Source organism: Lycium barbarum, chromosome 12 (genome assembly GCF_019175385.1).
Source record: "Lycium barbarum isolate Lr01 chromosome 12, ASM1917538v2, whole genome shotgun sequence".
Lineage (NCBI taxonomy): Eukaryota > Viridiplantae > Streptophyta > Magnoliopsida > Solanales > Solanaceae > Lycium > Lycium barbarum.
The window spans coordinates 5291550-5310991 of NC_083348.1; the positions used below are offsets into that span (position 1 = coordinate 5291550).

The 19442-nt window shown below is 35.1% G+C and overlaps 1 protein-coding gene across 1 annotated transcript; it reads right to left on the reverse strand.

Annotated features, from left to right (window-relative positions):
- Positions 1 to 2354: 2354 nt before the first annotated feature.
- LOC132624095 (protein PELPK1-like) lies at positions 2355 to 3128 on the reverse strand. The gene has a single exon (XM_060338924.1). It carries the CDS (start codon positions 3126 to 3128, stop codon positions 2355 to 2357), a length of 774 nt encoding a protein of 257 aa, XP_060194907.1.
- Between the last annotated feature and the right edge of the window lie 16314 nt (positions 3129 to 19442).

Genomic DNA, 19442 nt, shown 5'->3' on the forward strand with positions numbered 1-19442 from the left:
GGATCTAGATAATGTGGTTAATGTGAATGACTAATGGCCATTGTTATGACATTAATGAAGGTATAAACGCTAGTATTGGAAGGGAACGTGCAAGTGTAGAATAGTTCGACGGAAAGGTATGTAAGGCTAACCCTTCTTTCATAAGGCATGGTTCTTGGCCAAATTCCTAAATTCCTCTATATGAGTATGTTGTCTCCGCATGGTTGGCATTCCGAGCTCATAAGCTCACGACCCTTGATATGTACTATGATTTTACTATGTTCCTCGCTTGACAAGTAAGTCCATAATGTAGATGTAACGATAGTGATGAGGATAGAAATGATGATGAGAGTAAAATGAGATTAAAGATGCTTACGAGCTATGATGTATGTATATGTGCCTATGAAGGGCTATAATGATACCCCGAGCTTATAGCGCCGGGTAGGATATATATATATATATATATATATATATATATATATATATATATATATATATATATATATATATATGTATATGATTATGTATAAAGTATGTATACGATTACGTAACGCGCGCACACCTTTGCAGAGGGTACGGATAACCCTGATGCCTTGGTAGGGCCAGGTATGTATGACCTTGAGCCATGGTTGGCCAAGTATGTATAAGACACCGATCCCATGAGGTCGGGTATGCTATGTAAATGCTATGTATATGAAATGACTATGTATATAATACGAATATGAATGTGAAAAGACTATGTATAGGAATACGGATAAGGACATGTATACGAATATGAGCACAAGTATGGTACGAGTATTACTATGGGATACGAACGACGATGTATGCAAGTAAGCGACATGATGATGATATTACTGTCTCCCCTCCTATGCTATCTTCATATGATATCCATTATGCTTCTATATTGATGTTGATCATGCTTTACATACTCGGTACATTCTCCGTACTGACGTCCTTTTGTTTGTGGACGCTGCGTCATGCCCGCAGGTGCGCAGGGAGGCAGATTTGATCCTTAGCTGCCTATTCAGAGATTTCATAGAGAGCTCCATCTCCTTCGGAGCCATATCTTTTGGGTACTCATTCTTTTGTGTATATAATTATGGGCATAGCGGGGCCCTGTACCGCTAATGTGATATGTTATACTCTTAGAGGCTCGTAGACAGGTGTGTGTGTGGGTAGATGTGTTTGGCCTTGTCGGCCTATGTTTTGTATATCCTTTTGTCGGCCACGTTGGCCCATGTATATTGATGTGGCATGAATGCCTATGATGATATAAATGTGCGGTTGTCCATATGGGACTAGTTGACGAATGAATGGAAATGCATGTATGATTATGTGGATCACCTAGATGTAAGTATAAGAGTAAGCTAAGAGGGTGCTCGGGTGGGTTAGCACCGGGTGCTCGTCGCGGCCCCGAGTCGGGTCGTGACAATATAGCACAATGTTAATATGATTGTCGTGTTGCTGGTTTATTCATACTGTACATAGAATTGTGGGTTTTATATGAAATGTACTAATTTATTTGTTCAAATGAAATGTATTAATCTACTATAGGAATTTTAGCCATTCGTGGCTAGTGTAATTAAAATAGATTATAAAAAGCTGAGGTAAATAAAATTTTATTTGTATATCTAATTTTTAGTCGTTGTGACCCATGTTATAAATGAAGAAACCTTGTAAATTCATAACAGACATGTCCATGATTGCTCACAGATCACATGCCTCAAAATTCTTTTTAAGAAACAACAATAGATTGATAATTTTAGTTTTGATAAAATTAACTACAATATCTTGGTCTGATAAGAGATAACTACTAGACATGTAGTTCCACTAATAAAGAAGTTATTTTCGCTGGCATAAATGAAAGAATGGCCGTAATATGAAAGTTTTTCCAGAAAAGGTTGATTAATTGCAATAATGGCAACATTTCGCTGAAAGCAGAGAGGTAAAGAATCAACGAATATCAACGACTGAGCAAAATCTAAAATAGCTAACGACAAGTACTTATACATCAAAGTAATCCCGAATGTCACATTGATTATAGCTTTAATACACCATATCAGAAATACATATATGTATGACTTAATAACTCGTGAAACAAGGTACATTCGAGATCAAATACTACAAATGAATTCTTCTGCTAATAAAATATGTGTGTCATGGCACACGAAGGAAACCATAGTTACTCAAGGAGTAGAGGATTTGTGTGATGGAGAAAGCGAGGGCTTTGGCCAAGATGGAAACTCAGACTTCGGCACAGCTGGGACTTCAGGCTTGGGCCAAGATGGAAACTCGGGCTTCGGCGCAGTTGGGACCTGAGGCTTTGGCCAAGATGGAATCTCGGGCTTCGGCGTAGCTGGGACCTCAGGCTTTGGCTAAGATGGAAGCTGGGGCTTCGGCGCAGCTGGGACTTTAGGCTTTGGCCATGATGGAAACTCGGGCTTCGGTGCAACTGGGACCTGAGGCTTTGGCCAAGATGGAAATTCTGGTTTTGGTGCAGCTGGGACCTCTGGCTTTGGCCAAGATGGAAACTCGGGCTTTGGCGCAGCTGGGACCTTAGGATTTGGCCAAGATGGAAACTCGGGCTTCGGCGTTGCTAGGACCTCAGGCTTTGGCCAAGACGAAAACTCCGGCTTTGGTGCAGCTGGGACCTCAGGATTTTTCCAAGATGGAAGCTCGGGCTTCGACACAACTGGAATATCAGGCTTTGGCCAAGATGGAAACTCGGGCTTCGGTGCAGTTAGGACCTGAGGCTTTGGCCAAGATGGAAGCTCGAGCTTCGGCGCAGCTGGGACCTGAGGCTTTGGCCAAGATGGAAGCTCGGGCTTCACAGCTGGGACCTCAGGCTTTGGCCACGATGGAAGCTCGGGCTTTGGTGCAACTGGAACCTCAGGCTTTGGCCAAGATGGAAGTTTGGGCTTTGGCACAGCTGGGACCGCAAGCGTTTTCCAAGATGGAAGCTCGGGCTTTGACACACTTGGAAACTCGGGCTTTTGCAAGGTTGGAACTTTCGGGAATTCTCGTTTAGGAATTTCAGTGAGAAACATCTCTAAAAGGTGACGCGCATTTGCAGTGGTTATTATGTGCTCATGCATAAAGCAGAGAAATGTGAGCAGGAAGACGAAGGTTAGGTTGTAATACTGAGCCATTTTTTTCTCAGATCCTAGAAGCTTAGAGAAAAATGTGCTAAAAGCAAATCAAATTTTGATATTTCGTTGGTTTTTCATATCTCTTTATATAGGTTTTACATGCATGCAATAAGGAGAATTTCAAGGGATATGTTAGTTGAACTTTTCATCTATTTGCCTGGCAATATTATAGTATCTTGAATTTGTCTTATGGTAGCTATATTGCTCAAATATAGATATTAAAAATATATCTAATAATTTAATAGTCAAAACACGTCTTCATCACATCTATTTAGCTGGACTTGGTAGAAAATACTTGTGATCAGTTATACGAAAACTATGGCGGCATTGGATTTTACTTAAACCAGCTTAATTTTGTTGCGGCGATTACTTATTATACAGTAAAAGTAGGAAGTCTCTAGAGCTAAAGTTGAATTACTAAATATCCATAAAAAATTGAACGACCATTTATCATCCTTTTAAATTCTACTTCTAAAATATTTTTGTGCCAAGAAGTAAATTTCTTTTAAATTCTACTTCTAAAATATTTTTGTACCAAGAAGTAAATTTATCTTGTAATCAATTATCAGTAAATTTATAATTTTATACTGCAATTAACCTGGTAAATGAGAAAGCAATTATTGAAAGATACTATAACAAACTAATTATATGATAAAATAAATTCAATTACAAAAGGCCAAAGGCTCTCTTACCGCATTGAATATGATCAGTCATTTTGATGACGCTTAGCATTCTAAAGATACATATATATGACACAGAATTTTATAGATCATGATTCTCAATCAAACAAAATATATTTCAGGGCTTTAATTTAATATATAAATATTGAATTTATTGGTTTCAATTTTCATGTTGTTAAACCACTTGAAAATGCTACTCGTGATACCAAAAATGGAATTATACCAACGCGTTGGCTTTGGGGAATGAAAAAGAGCTTGGAAGGCTAGTGGTGCTAATTAATTATTACATGCTGTCAGGAAGTGAGATTCAAATTTGGTTCTTGCAAACTTATATTCTTTAGCTGGTACGTAGATCTACCGTTGGAAGAAATTTTCTTTAGTTGATCTTTAAATGTTTATTTTTTAAATATCAATATATAATATAAAGCTAGGCAATAAAAAAGTGAGGTGGCATGTCTCAATGACCAGCATCACTATTTATCTTTTTTCTCAGAATTTTGAATTTTTTCCTTAATTTTCTGTCCCAAAAATTTGTAAAAATTATGGGCATTTATTTCATTTCTTGAAATCCCTCTATTATATTCCATTATTCCAATTAAGACTTATTAATGGGAACTAAATGCACAAAATGAAGAGAATAGAACGGCACCCTAACTTCTTTTTGTATGGAAATTAGTAACGGAAATCATAAGTTGAGGTTTATTGGCACATTAATTTTTTACTGTTATTAGTGTTAGTTTGCCTCTTCAACTTCATCAGTTACCAATAATACCTATAAATCATCACATTGAAAACTTTTCATCCTTCATCCTATCTCTTCTCCATACATACATCTCACAAACCTAAAACCTTGAGAAACCAGTTCTGTTGCAGATTTAATATCTGGTACATTTGAGTTCTTGCCCCCGTCGATCCGAAATTTGTGGGTAACATGAAAAAGGAAAATTATTATTTCTGTTGCGGATCTGATATAGGGTTATTATCATTTTGTTCAATTCATGTTCATTGTGTATTCTCCCGGTTTGATTTATTTGTCTTTACATTATTTTTTTTTCATTATTTATTGTAAACGGTTTTTTTCCTTTTTCTTTGTTTTTCTTATGGGTGTAAAAAGATGTGCTAAATTATTAAAAGAATACGGATGTTGAATGGGAAGTTCTCACTGTATCGAAATTGATTCATAGTTTCATTATTTCTGCATATTAGAAGGGTTGGTTTTAGTTTCTGAAAAACTAATCAGTATATTTAATTATGTTGGTCTCGACAGAATTGTTTGATTAAATTCAAGCCATTATGTCTTACTTGTGGGTTCACGACTTATTCCACAATGAAAAAGTATGAACTGTGTTCAAATAAGTTTAAGCACGGATAACCTTATTTTATTAATAATCTAATAGGATAGTTTCAATATGAATTTATCAACTAACACGAATATGCTGAATTTCTTGTATGTACATGTTCTTTTAAAGTGTTTAGTAAACTTACTAATTACTTAGTGCTAAATAGTTATATGGGTTTGAGTTGGTAAGAATGGAGATCACAAGAATAAAACCATTCCAAGATATCTACTTTTGGCTGCGAATATTGAGCTCAAAACGAACAATAACTTAAATGTTTTTATTTTGTATGGCAATTTTTAGTTATAAGATTTAATTTATGTAACTTGGTTTTCTAACCTTATTTTTAATATTTTGAAAAGTATTAATTAGATAAAACTAAAATATACGTCATTACAATCCAAATTATTAATAAGTGTATATTAACCCTAAATGTATGTTGTTTGTTAGCATTTTCTTTCTCTCGGGAAAATGGAATACATCTAAATTAAATATTAACCTGGCCGTTTTGTAAATTTTCAATTTTTTTTAACGAGCGCGCTTTTGTTAGCTTTTTATTTCTCTCAAAAAAAAGAAATAATGTTTAAATTAATTATTAGCATGACCATTTCGTAAATTCTCTAACCTCTTTTACAACCGCGCGAAGCGCGGACAAATTCACTAGTTAGAAAATAGGATTCATTGTTTTGTTTTAAATAAGATTTTAACATTGTAAAGTTCATCTTTAGTGTATATATGTGTTATTAGTATCTTTTAAGAATGTCGTTAATGATTTAATTATGTGATGTCAAATTTCTTTTTCATTTTTCAAAAATCATAACGTCTCCAAGAAATAGTAAATTTTACTTTTGATTTTAATACCATATTTAAGCCTTTGAGAACGGGGAAATTGTGAGGCTTCTTACCAACATAATTATCACACTATTTTGGGGTTGTTCCAAACTCCAACCCTGTTTGTCACACAAAATACTAGAGTGAAATGTCGATCAAGAAAAACATATCTCCTTCTAAAGCTGTCACATCTCCAATTAAGGCTATACCTTACTTTTAGTGGCTGCTAAAATTTTGTATTACTCTTTTAGCCTTCTCTACATGTATTTGCACTATTAAAACATGCTAATTGTTATCCACAGAGAAGTTCTTAGAAGTGTTAATGTATGCTCAAAGACAAATTAGTTGTTGCTTACGCTATCCAATAACAAATATTATTTTTTGATCAAAGTTTGCTGACAAGAAAAGAAAGTTGAAAAGACACTTGTGTTTCTATAGCAGGAAAAAAGGATGGAAACACTTGTCGTTGTTTGAATGCTCTTTGTACTTAAGTATGTTTTCTGGTGCTATTAATAGATTTTACGTTTTTCTCTGCAATGGGAATTTGTATCTCCAAGGAAAAATGTTGCTCCTAATAGCTCAAATATGAGAACATTTTATCAAGCGAAAGAGTGGAAATCGTAACACCTCGTATCTTTAACTTAAGCTATGACCTTAATCATGGACTTAGAAAATCAGATGGAGAATGTCGGAGTTGAAATTTTGCTGCAGTTCAGGAGACCAAGTTTTACGTCCAAAGTTACGGACCGTAAAACAGATTACAGACCGTATCCCAGTCCGTAAAAAGGCATCAAATCTACTTTGGATTCTAGAAATTAGACATGAAAAATTACGACCAAAATTACGGCCCGCACCAGTAACCGTAATTAAGGAGGTGTTTTACTGGACTTTCTGGAAATTGACATTGTTAATTACGGTTCGATTTTTACGGACCATAATTTGGTCTGTAAAACTCAATGCACACCAGAACCTATAAACACCTAGTTTCAGTTTTAATTTTTTTTTACAAGGTAGAACTGATAATTTCACTTGTATATTGACAGTTTGTTTTTATGGGTATAACACTATAGAGCAGAGGAAATAGTTATGGTCTACTTTAAGGGATGTAGCACAAGGGGTAAATATTGCTTGGCTTATCTTTGGGGATTTCAATGCCTTATTACATCCAAATGATAAGTTGGGTGCTACTGTCAAAGTGAATGAAACAAGAGATTTTGCTGAATGTGTTCAAGATATCCAAGTGAATGAACTTATGTGGAGAGTAGATTACTATACTTGGATCAACAAACAAATTGAGATGACAGAGTGATCAGCAGAATTGATAGAGCTCTAGCAAATCATGACTAGATGATGCAATGGGGTCACATATCTACTGAGTATGATTTACCAAATATGTCTGATCATTGTCCCTCATTTCATATTGCTTTGAATCTCTTAACCTTATCTGACTTCTTTTTATGCTTTTATTGTGCCGAGGGTCTTTCGGAAACAACCGTCCTACCTTGGTAGGAGTAAGGTCTGCGTACACTCTACCCTTCCCAGACCCCACGATGTGGGATTTCACTGGGTTGTTGTTGTTGTTGTCGTCTGATCATTGTCCCATGCTTCTCAAATGATATTCCTGCATCAGTACCATTAAAACCCCATTCAGGTTCTTTGATGTATGGAAGGAACATGAGTCATTTACCTCCGCTGTAGAGCAAGCTTGGCAACAGGACCTTGCTTCTGGCAAAATGAGAAATGTATGGCTGAAACTTAAAGGTTTACAACCAAGGTTAAGGAAACTGAATAATCAATACTACAAGGGGGTGACACAGAGGATTGAACAGGTAAGAGGTAATTTAGAACATATTCAGCAAATGATGGTAGTGAAATGCACTGATGGACTGATTTCACAAGAATAGGATGCTCTTCTCCAGCTGGAGAAATGGTCCACAATAGAAGAGAGTATTTTGAGACAAAAATCTAGGGCCAGGTGGATACAACTAGGGGACTCCAAGACAACGTATTTTTCTGCTGCGATGAAAGAAAGACAACAGAGAAAACAAATCATAGAACTGCACTCTATATCTGGTATTAAACTGACTACTCCTACTGATATCAAGCAGGAAATCCTTGCATTCTATAAAGGTCTCATGGGGTCATCTTGCACTAGTCTGCCCACTGTCAATGTTCTTACAATGAGGAAAGGTCCAATATTATCTCAATAGTAGAGACTAGATCTCTGTGCTGCAGTTAGTGAACAAGAGGTTAGCGATGGATTGAATTCCATTGGCAATGAGAAGGCTCCGGGGATTGATGGTGTTATACCCCGTGTTTTCGCATGTTGAATTATCCGCAAGAAAAATCGAATCAAGTTAAAAGCGGAATTTTTTTATTTTCGGACACGAAATAGAAATCTTTAATTGAGAACATAAATTATTTATAAATTTTATTTAGGGTAAAAATATTATTATTAGAGATTAGGAATTAGTAAATTATGATTAGATTATTAAGTAGGAATTAGTGATTAATTAATTTAATTATTGAAAGTCGGCACCACAATACGTGGCAAGGATTGATTGGCTTTTAACAAAGATGGACACATGTCATGACATGGACACGTGTCCACTTTGTGGATGCCATACAAAGGAAAGGATATATGACTAAGAACCACAATTGCATTTCATTTTCGTGCAAGACAATAGAGAACAAAAAAAAAAAAAAAAAAAGCAAATCAACAACATTTCCAAGCTTGGAAAAATGGTGAAGAGTTTCGGCCATGGCAGCTTGTAGTCAAGCTCACGGCCAGCCATGGCCGGCTAACCTTTGACAATTAAATGGCTACATTTCCAATCACAATTGGAGGAGAAAGAGGGAAGGAAGCTCACGGCCAAGTCATATTTTTAGCCAAATTATTTAAGGTAAGATTTAATTCTCCCTAACATGTTTTAGACGTGGTTTGGTTTTCATATGAATTGGAGGATGTGGAAGAAATTGCAAGAGTTGTGTATGTTGATGTTGGATCTTGGTTGAGCCGCGTATGGACTGTTTTAAGCTAGCAAGGATGGGCTAATTTTAATTGGTATTTTGTTGTCGTTATCATGGATTAAGTGAAGGAATTATGATAATCAAAGTTGTAATTGTTATATAAAATAGTTGAGTTAAAGGACTAGAAGTGTGGTTTGTAATCTTGTGTTATTTGTGAACCTAATGTTATTCTTGTTAAATTGAAAGAATTGAAGATATGATTATGCCCATATGTTGTTGTTGGTATTTCTGTGTCAACAGGAGGGCAATTGGAAATTCGGGATAGGCGAATATATAGGGGAAGTGCTGCCCGATTTTCGTTAAATCTTAAGATAATAGAAAACTTTAATCGGGAACACATAAGCGGAAATATAAGTTCTATAGGAAATGGACTACAGATTTGCGAACTAGAAAATATAGTTACTAACGATATCGTTACTCTTATATAAATAGGCTAAAAGAGCGACGAGACGAGCGGGTTACGAATAGCGGCTAACAGGTATGTAAAGCCTATCCCTTCTTTCTTTTGGCATGTCCTAGAAGTAAGTAAGATATGATATGAGCCTTGGGGAAATTCTACTCTCTAATTCCAAGCATGACTCATGATTTTTATTCGTTCTTGATGCTAGAACTTTTAGGATAGTCGAGCTATTGTTTCGAGTCTATTATATGATCGACTAATAAATGATGTATAAAAATTCCTACTCTTAAAGAATTGCATAATTAGAAGTATACTTGACTTTCATAAGCTATATCATGTTAAATTGATACATGTATATGAATCCTGAAACGTTCCTTGATATAGTTGTAATGACATTTAGGAAGAACTTAATATGATTATTATCCTGATGCTTGAGAGCTAATTAGTTTACTTATCTATTGAGTCTCAAAAGATGATTTGTATGTATGTGGTTGCTTATTACTCTGCTCGTGCTTACCGTTACATCCTTCACTGAGTCCCGGGCCAGGACATGTTTTCGTGCGCATATTCACTGCATTTATATATATATATATATATGTATATGATGATATGATGACATGGGGATGGTGGCCAGGATGACATATGGTCATTATTCACCGAGTCCCTCACTAGAGGGCCGGGACACGTTATATGTACATGTATACGATGATTTTATTTACCGAGCCCCTCACTAGAGGGCCGGGACACGTTATATATGTTTACATACATAAGTTCTTTATTATGCTAATTGTGAACGATGATAGCAACAGGTGTATACGAGTGTCCAGCTCGGGCACTAGTCACGGCCTACGGGGTTGGGTCGTGACAAAAGTGGTATCAGTGCTGGTTTTTTCAAACACACCTGGCCTATTATAAAGCAGGATGTCGTACTTTCCGTACAAGAATTTTTTTCCAAAGGTAAAATGAACAAAGACATTAATTGTGCCACCATTATATTGTTACCAAAGGTCTCTAATCCGAGAACCATCAAGGATTTTAGACCAATAGCCCGCTGCACTATTTTATACAAGATCATTTCTAAAATACTAGCTAATAGAATGTAGAAAGTTATAGCTAGCATTGTCAGTCAAGCTTAGGCTGGTTTCATTTCGGGAAGAAAAATTACTGATAACATTATCTTGGCACATGAACTGGTCAGAGCCTATACTAGAAAACATATTTCTCCAAGATGTATGATTAAAATAGACCTACAGAAAGCATATGAGTCAGTGGAGTGGGTTTATTTGGACCTAGTAATGACTGAATTAGGCTTTCCTAAAAAATATAAGCTTTGGGTGATGGAATGTGTGAAAACAGTGCATTACAGTGTATTGATTAATGGAGAAATGACAGAACAATTTCCAGCTACTAAGGGACTTAGGCAGGGGGATCCCATCTCCCCTTTCCTATTTGTTCTATCAATGGAATATTTGAGTAGGTCCATAAATGAACTAAAGGAGCATGCTACCTATAAATACCATCCTAGATGTGCAAAGCTGGGGATAACACATCTTGGTTTTGCAGATGATTTACTATTATATACCAGAGGGGATTATGATTCTGTGGTAGCTTTACATAAGTGTTTCGTCCAATTTACTGAAGCTTCTGGTTTACTAGAAAATTTGGATAAAAGTGTTGTGTATTATGGGGGTGTAGCAGCTGAAGAGCAGGCCAAAATTTTATCTTACTTAAAATACACTGCTGGTGAGCTTCCTTTTAATTATTTGGGAATACCTCCGTCTACCAAGAAGATATCAGTGATACAGTGGCAACCTTTGATTGACAAAATCATAGCTAAAATTTGTTCATGGACTTCCAAAAAGTTGTCCTATGCTGGTAGGACTCAACTGGTAAAGATAACTCTTTTTGGAATGCAAACATGCTGGGCTCTGCCTTTTATGATTCCTGTCAAAGTGGTTAAACTAACAGATGCCTACTGTCAAAGCTATATATAGCCGGGAGGGAATATGATTACTAATAAAGCTCTTGTTGCATGGGAAAGACTCTGTTATCCAAAATCAGCAGGAGGTCTCAGTCTGATAAATTTGAAGTTGTGGAATGAAGCTGCTATCACTAAAACATGTTGGGATCTTGCGCATAAACAGGATAAGCTATGGATTAAGTGGGTCCACACGTACTATATAAAATCTCAACTGTTTATGAAGTGTCCGGTGCCTAAGCAAGCTTGTTGGATGGTTCGACAAATCATGGAAGCCTGGCCCAAATTGAACTTAGTACCACCATCTCCTACACTTGGGCAGAGCCTTATTATATTTACAGCTTCTAGGTGATTTGCCTCGGGTTCCTTGGATCAATTTGATGTTTAACAATAGCGCTAGGGCAAAGGCTATTTTCACTATGTGGTTAATGATGCAGGGCAGACTACTCACTGCTAATAGGTTGTCGGCCTGGGGGATTGAGGTAGACAAGAAACATGTCTTATGTCAACCATTGGATGAAGACAGGAACCATGTGTTTGCCGAGTGTGATTTCACTAGGGGTGTGTGGAATAGACTGTTAAAATGGCTTCAGGGTTCACCAAAAAGAGTGCAAAACTGGGATCAACATTATCAATGGGTGCTGAAGAACACAAAAGGGAGATAAAGAGAAGCTCAACTATTCAAGCTTGTATATTCTGAGTGGGTACATAGTATATGGATAGATAGGAACCTCAGAATCTTTGAACATACATCCAACAGCCTGGAGAGTATTGCTAGGAATATTGCGTTTGTATGTAATGTACGAGCTTCTAGTAGAATTAGCTGCAAGTTGCAGCAATTAGTTTTTTGATTTTCTTCGTTGTTTTCTATTTGTCAAGTTGCATCTTGACACTTAGATTAGTAGCTGGGATTTTCTCTTGAGATAGTTTGGTTGTGTTAGCTAGACTATGGAGCTGTAATTGTCACTTTTGGTATCAATAAAGTTATTAGTTACCGAAAAAAAAAAAACAAATTTGCAGTGTATTAACTTTGTTGATCCGTCAAATTTTATCATTTGATGGTCAGGTAAGTCGGCCTTAGCAAATATATGTCCAAAACACATGTTGATCCAAAAATGCACCTCCGTGATATTAATTTAAATTTAAAAAGGATCCTTATTATTTTATTTTCAACACTTGGAAAGGCGCCTCCAAATTATTTGTCCAAAAGACACGTTAGAAAAGGTTCCTATTCACCAAAAGGGTTCGTATTCATTGTCTATAAACAGACGTCCAAGTTTATTAATTTAAATACACCAAAGTTTAGTCTATTGAGAAAGTAATGTACTTTCCTTCAATTATATAATCAACCATGGATCCTGTCCGAGTAAATGGAATGACAAATGGCATGACAAATGCCTTACCAAATACAAATGCGAATGCACCGGCTATGAATGAAGTTGATCAAGCAATAAGCCGACTGAGGTGGGATCTTGCATGCATTGAAACTGATATAAGGGACGTGAAAAAAGATGTGAATGGATTCAACAGGAAGTATGGGGAACTATGATACTTTTTGCACGAGTCAAAAAGTATAGAAGAAGGATAGAGAGGGCACTCGCAATGCTTATCGCTTAAAGAGGAATGACAATTGAAAACTTTAACACCCCTCCAGATTCTCCCGCCTCCGGGTTATCCCGATCAAAATGTCTAATCTCTTCATGTTATGTTTATTTTAGTATATTAATATCATGCTACTCGTGTACTCTTTAATTATCAAGTTATGTTTATTTTAGTAGTATTGTGAACTCTTTAATTTCAAAATGTCTAATCTCTTCATGTTATGTTTATTTTAGTAGTATTGTGAACTCTTTAATTTCAAAATGTCAATAATAATATAATTTATTTATTTTCAGTATACTACTTGTGTTTTCTTTATTTGTAAATTTTATTTGACTGCGGATGTTATCAAGTAATAATTATCAAATTAAAATAGAATAATGATTGTGGTAAAACAAAATAAAGAAAATTGGTTTGAATAATATTAATTTGCATTAAATGTAGCATGGTAAGACAACAAAGGAAGTAATCAATTGCAGACTTTGGTTTGAATAATAGTTGATCTGTCATTCTAATGGTTGATCCCCAGATTTTCCATTCAAATTAGGAAGTCCTTCAGATTATGGGCTTTGCCTTTTGGGAAAACAACAAAGAATCCCTTAGCCAATCAAAAATTAGGAAAAAAAAAACTGGAAAATGAGTTTTACGTTTTCTAAGAAGAAGTATTCAATTGTAGACTTTGGGAAGGAAAAAGTACTAATAAATGAAAGGAAAATATATTGGGAAGGTAAATCTTTTTAACAAACTCTTGTTACAAAAACGGAAAAATTCAGAATATACTCCATCCTATTCTTTTTTTTTCTAAAAATTTATTTTTTTAGAGAGGTTATTATGGAAAGAAACATATTTTTAAATAAAATTAGTTTGAATAATATTAATTTGCAATTTTATTTTTTAGGATTTGTATACACGGTAGATCCGTAATTCACATAGTTGAACCGTCATTAGCGGAGTCTAAAGAAACTCTTGCAAGCCAAAACGGAAGATTTTCAAAACGTCCAAGCGATTATGGGTTTTGGGCAGACAAAAAAGAACGTTGGCCTATCAGAAATTAAGAAAAAAAATGGAAAATGTTAATTAGGTTTTTTAAGAAGTAATCAATTGTTTTCTTTGGGAAAGATAATGTAGGTGTGCCATTTAATGGACTCCTCCTTACCGAGGTCGCGTGGAGCAACCACAAAATCTAATTGGTTGAAGCGTTGGTGGTAGGGCCCAAACAAGCAGTCCTCCAACAGTTTTTCTTTCTCCATCGTCCTATATATAGGCATGCATTCACGTCCACAAAACACAAATATTTCCAAACAAAACCCTGATCTTCTATTAAAATGGAAGTTACCCCAACCAAAAAAATGAAGCTCAACTATGACTCAACTCTTCCCAACGGTGAGCCAACTCTACCAGCATCGCCCGTTGCTGTGCAACTCCAGTATAACAAGTCTGACAAGAAACCTCAAAAATTTAAGGGTGAAGTATACGAAATACTTGCTAGAATTGTCCATGACATGGACAGGGACTACGTAAACAAAATCTTGTTGAACCCTACTCCACTCACCACCCTGTTCTCAATGCACTAGGATGGTCCCTCATTGGAGAGCCCTGCCACCAAGAACAAAGAGAAAGGGGTCATCGAGATTTTTGGATGACTATAGTAACTCTTTCCAACAGTCGCAAGCTCCCAAGGTCATCCCCAAATCGGTCACCAAGTTCCCAGACAGCTCCGCCACCAAGTGTGGTTGTGTCCGTAGTTCCATTAAAGATGCCTGTGTCACCCTTTTTTGCAGTGGATTTCTTTGTTAGACTTCCTATTTTTCTGTAGGATTTAATTTGTGTTTTTTGTTGGAAGTCGGGTGTCATGTCAATGGGTTGTATTTATCCTTCTTTTTTTGTTTATTTAGATTAATGAAGTTGTAACTTACTTTAGTTTTATTCGTTTCATAGCTAATTTCAGCACACAATCAGTTACATTGTTTAACGTCGTTAATACTCAAGGTAATAAGCTAAACCAAGGGAAAATGTCTTTTAAAATAAAAAGGATTGATCCCACAACTGTTGAAAGAATTCACCCGATCTTAACATTTCAATGTTTAAAAGTTAAAACTAAACCCAGCGTGGTTGTACATGTTATCACATATAATATCTTGTTGTCAAACCAACTCATAATACACACCACTAAATGACCTTAGATGATTCGAAGATGATTTTATACAATTGCATGTGAAAAGATTTGTGACTTGGTAAATGGCACTATCCCGCAAAGTACAAGCTACTACACCCCAACTGGTTCTTCCAACGTAGGATTAAGTTAAGTAAATGAGGAAATGTGTTGGAGTAGTGAATTTGTTGTTAAAACTCAACCAGAAAAGCTTGGTTGTACATGTTATCACATATAACATCTTGTTATGTGGCTTTTACACACAAAAAAGTGATTATTATTGTCTAAATCCTCTATTTTCCTTCCTTTTTTCCAATATTTCTCTTAGCTGACCATTAGATGAAACAACTTGTCGGATCAACCAAGTCGTGAATATTAATAAAACAAAAATAAGGGAGACTCGCAGGATTCAAACACGGGAACAGGTGGTAGAAAGATGACTCGTGACCACTCGGCTAGAATAGCCACATCTGTTTAGTCGTGTTAGTCCAAATGCATTTGTCCAGAACCTGTTGTGGGGACAGACCAATAAATAAATTATTATTTAAATAAATAAATATCTCAAATCAACTCATAATACACACCACTAAATGACCTTAGACGATTTTATACAATTTCACGTGAAAAGATTTGTGACTTAGTAAATGGCACTATCCCGCAAAGCACAAGCTACTACGCCACAACTAGTTCGTCCAACGTAGTAGTAAGTTAAGTACCTGAGGAAATATGTTTGAGTAGTGAATTTGTTGCGAAAACTCAACCAAAACAGCTTGGCTGTACATGTTATCACATATAACATCTTGTTATGTGGCTTTTACCGACAAAAAAAGTGATTATTATTGTCTAAATCCTCTATTTCCTTCCTTTTTCCAATATTTCACTTAGCTCAGGTAGTCAAAAAGATGACTTGTCACCACTCAGCTGGAATAGCCACATCTATTTAGTCGTGTTAGTCCAAATGCATTTGTCCAGAACCTGTTGTGGGGGCAGACCAAATAAATAAATTATTGTTTAAATAAATAAATAGCTCAAATCAATACATAATACACACAACTAAAGGACCTTAGATGATTTTATACAATTGCACGTGAAAGATTTGTGACTTGGTTAAAAGTATTGTAACTACACTAGCACACGATACACTACCTACTGCGCGACAACAAGTTCGTCTAGTGAAGGAGGTAGCTACATAAATGTGGATAAGGAGTCAATTAGTCGTTTTAATCCAATCTAAACAAGGTAGTTGGACATGTTATCATATTTAGCATCTTTTTATGTTGGTCTTAACACAAAAAAATTGTTAGTCTAGCCTAAATTCTTTGATTTTTTCAAATCCCTATGGTCTATTTAGTGGACCATCATATGATTAAATTGAAGAATCAACCAAGTGTGACATTTTTTTTGTCTGTCAACAAAATTATACAAGTGTTCAAATATCCCATCTTTTGCCATGTGGCGCTCTCAACAGTTTTAAGGGGGGAACTAAGCATAATGAATTCTTAGCAGAGGGAAAACGATTTTTTTTGGGTGTGTATATATATACATAAAGAACCCTTAACAAAAACTCTCATACACAGACCAAACAAAGACCCAAAAAAAAAAAAAAAAAAAAAAAAGGAAGCAAATACGAATGGACATCTCTTAAAGAACCTTTACCAAAAACTCTCATATACATAAAGAACCCTCTTATACACAGACCAAACAAAGACCAAAAAAAAAAAAAAAGGAAGCGAATATGAATGGACATCTCTGATTCATCTGTTGATAGTGAAGATTTTCCTAACATCGATTTTGAAAACGAAGGTCAAATATTTGCATTGTTTGAAGTGTTCATGACCGACTCATACATCAAACATGATGATCTGGTATGTTACCATGGCCTTAAAGCATGTTCCTTTGAATTTTTCATTTCATTAACTCGCATCATTATTTACTGTTTTATTATTATCACTTTATACTTTTTGCAGTATATTCCCAAAAAAATTTATGAACATCTTCCACCAAATGCGCATATTGCACCTCTCGACTTCCGTCGCGAAACTTGGGTTGCAACTTTGACTGTTGGTGCTCGAAGACGACTTAGGGAAGGCTGGAGTTCTTTTGTTCAAAGTAATAATATCAGGGAAGGATGTATCCTCAAGATTTCCCTGGTGGGTACTAACGCAACCGTTGTTGCCTTTGAAATTGAAGTGAAAGGAGAAGGAACAGCTGATAATCCTTTTGTGATAGACTAGGGCTTGTCTTGATATTGATGTTTTTAATGTATTTTGGTGAAACTTTTATCGTAATCAGATGTTGATCTTCAGACTTTACATCATGCTATTTTTTCACGATATTTTATTATTTTTAATTTTTATTTTTGTCAATGTGTTGAGTTCTCATTACCTTCTACATGTGGCGCGAGTGGGGTGATTATTTGGTCTTGAAGTTAAACCTAACTCTTCATCTTTGTTGCAAACTATATTTCCTTCCTTTTCCTATGTTTCACTTAGGCCCCATTTTTTTGCACTTAATGGGGGTCTGAATCTGAATGGTTCAGATTTCAGCCCATTAAGTGCATTCGTTTTTTTTTTTAAATAGTCTCTTAATACATCTGAAAACATCTGACTTAGTCAGATTTCAAAAAGAATCTTAATGGGATTCAGACTCTCAAAAATGCCAAATTCATTTGCTTAAAATGCTCACACGTCTGTTTTTTTTTTTTTTTTTGCTCTTTATAATTTACGCTTCTCTCTCTCTCTCTCTCTCTCTTTATAATTTACCCTTCTTTCTTTATCCCCAAGCATCAACGATGCTCTATCTCCCTCTTTATCAGTAAGCTATTCATCAAATTCTTTCTTCTTGAATAGGTAAGATGTTGGATTTTTTACAAGTATTTACCTATCTAACAAACATTAGTTCGTTAATTAATACATGAATGGAGTGTTCTTTTTCCTCTCTTAAGTTTTGAATTCGATTGTTTTGGTGTTTTTTTTCCTATCCTCATAAGCCAATTGCTAATTTTTGTATTAGAGTTGTGCATTATTTAGTTTCAACCAAGAAAACCTATATTATCTATTTTTTTTTTTCAAGATTATTATCTGTACACATTTTGGGTGATGTACATGTTCTTCCTGGTGCTATTGAATCTTGTGTAGTTTTAGCTGCGTTAAAATTGGTAAACAAGTCCATGGGTATGGTTTAACAACTGGGTTAGCGTTAGATTCGTTTGTTGAAGCTTCTTTAGTTCATATGTATGTGAAAGGTAATACGTTAGGATGTGCATGTAAGGTGTTTGATAAAATGCTTGAACTAGATGTGATTTCTTGGAGTGCTTTGGTTTCTATCACCTAGCGAAAAACCAAATTCTAACTGAGAAAGAAAACCTATCTTATCTATATATGTCCATATATGGTATCCTCTTCATCTTCCTCTATATCAATTCAATGTTTTGGTTTCTTTTAAACTTCCTTAGAATTGTTCTTCAACTTCGTATACCGGCCATTTTATGTTTAAGGATATATCATTTTTTGAATAATTCAGATAGTTCAATAATTGTATCAAACATAAAATATTCATTTATATCTTTAAATACTTTAATTTATCTCTCAAATAATATTTTTTTTGCTTATCTTAATATTTGTTTGATATAATTTTTAATTTGAATTATATATTTATTTTGCTTAAATATTGATATATTATAGAGATTCAGATGATGAAAAACAAACAGTCTTAATCATTCAGTGTTCAGATCTACATACCACATCTTAATATTCAGATGTGTATTCAGATTCAGACGTCTTAATAAAAAAAAAAAATGCAGCCTTAGCTGACCATCAGATGAATAAACTTGACGGATCAACCAAGTTGTGAATTTTAATGGTACTCAATATAATTTTGTGCTTTTTGTTAGAAGAATTTAGCCGATTATAAATAAATAAAAAATGATTAAAATAAACTCATACAATACGTACATTGGTTGAGTAAATCTGGTTAAGTAGTGAATTTAGCCACATCAAACAGGAAATGTGGTTAAGTGGTAAACTTAGGCGACCATGAAAGTAATGATTACATTTGACCAAGTTCGTTGAATAATTTACCTTAATTGTTTTAGAGGGAAACTAAAATGAATAGTAATTCTTAGTGGCGGGAAAACTTTTTTACCGTCTCAAGGTGTGTATATATATATAGAACCCTGTCAAACACTCTCACACACAAAAAAAAAAAAAAAAAAAAAAGACATGGAATGGACAACCCATCATTTGATGTGCGTATGACTATCTAAAAAAAAGAATCTATGTAATTCCTAATGTTTACTTAGTTGACCA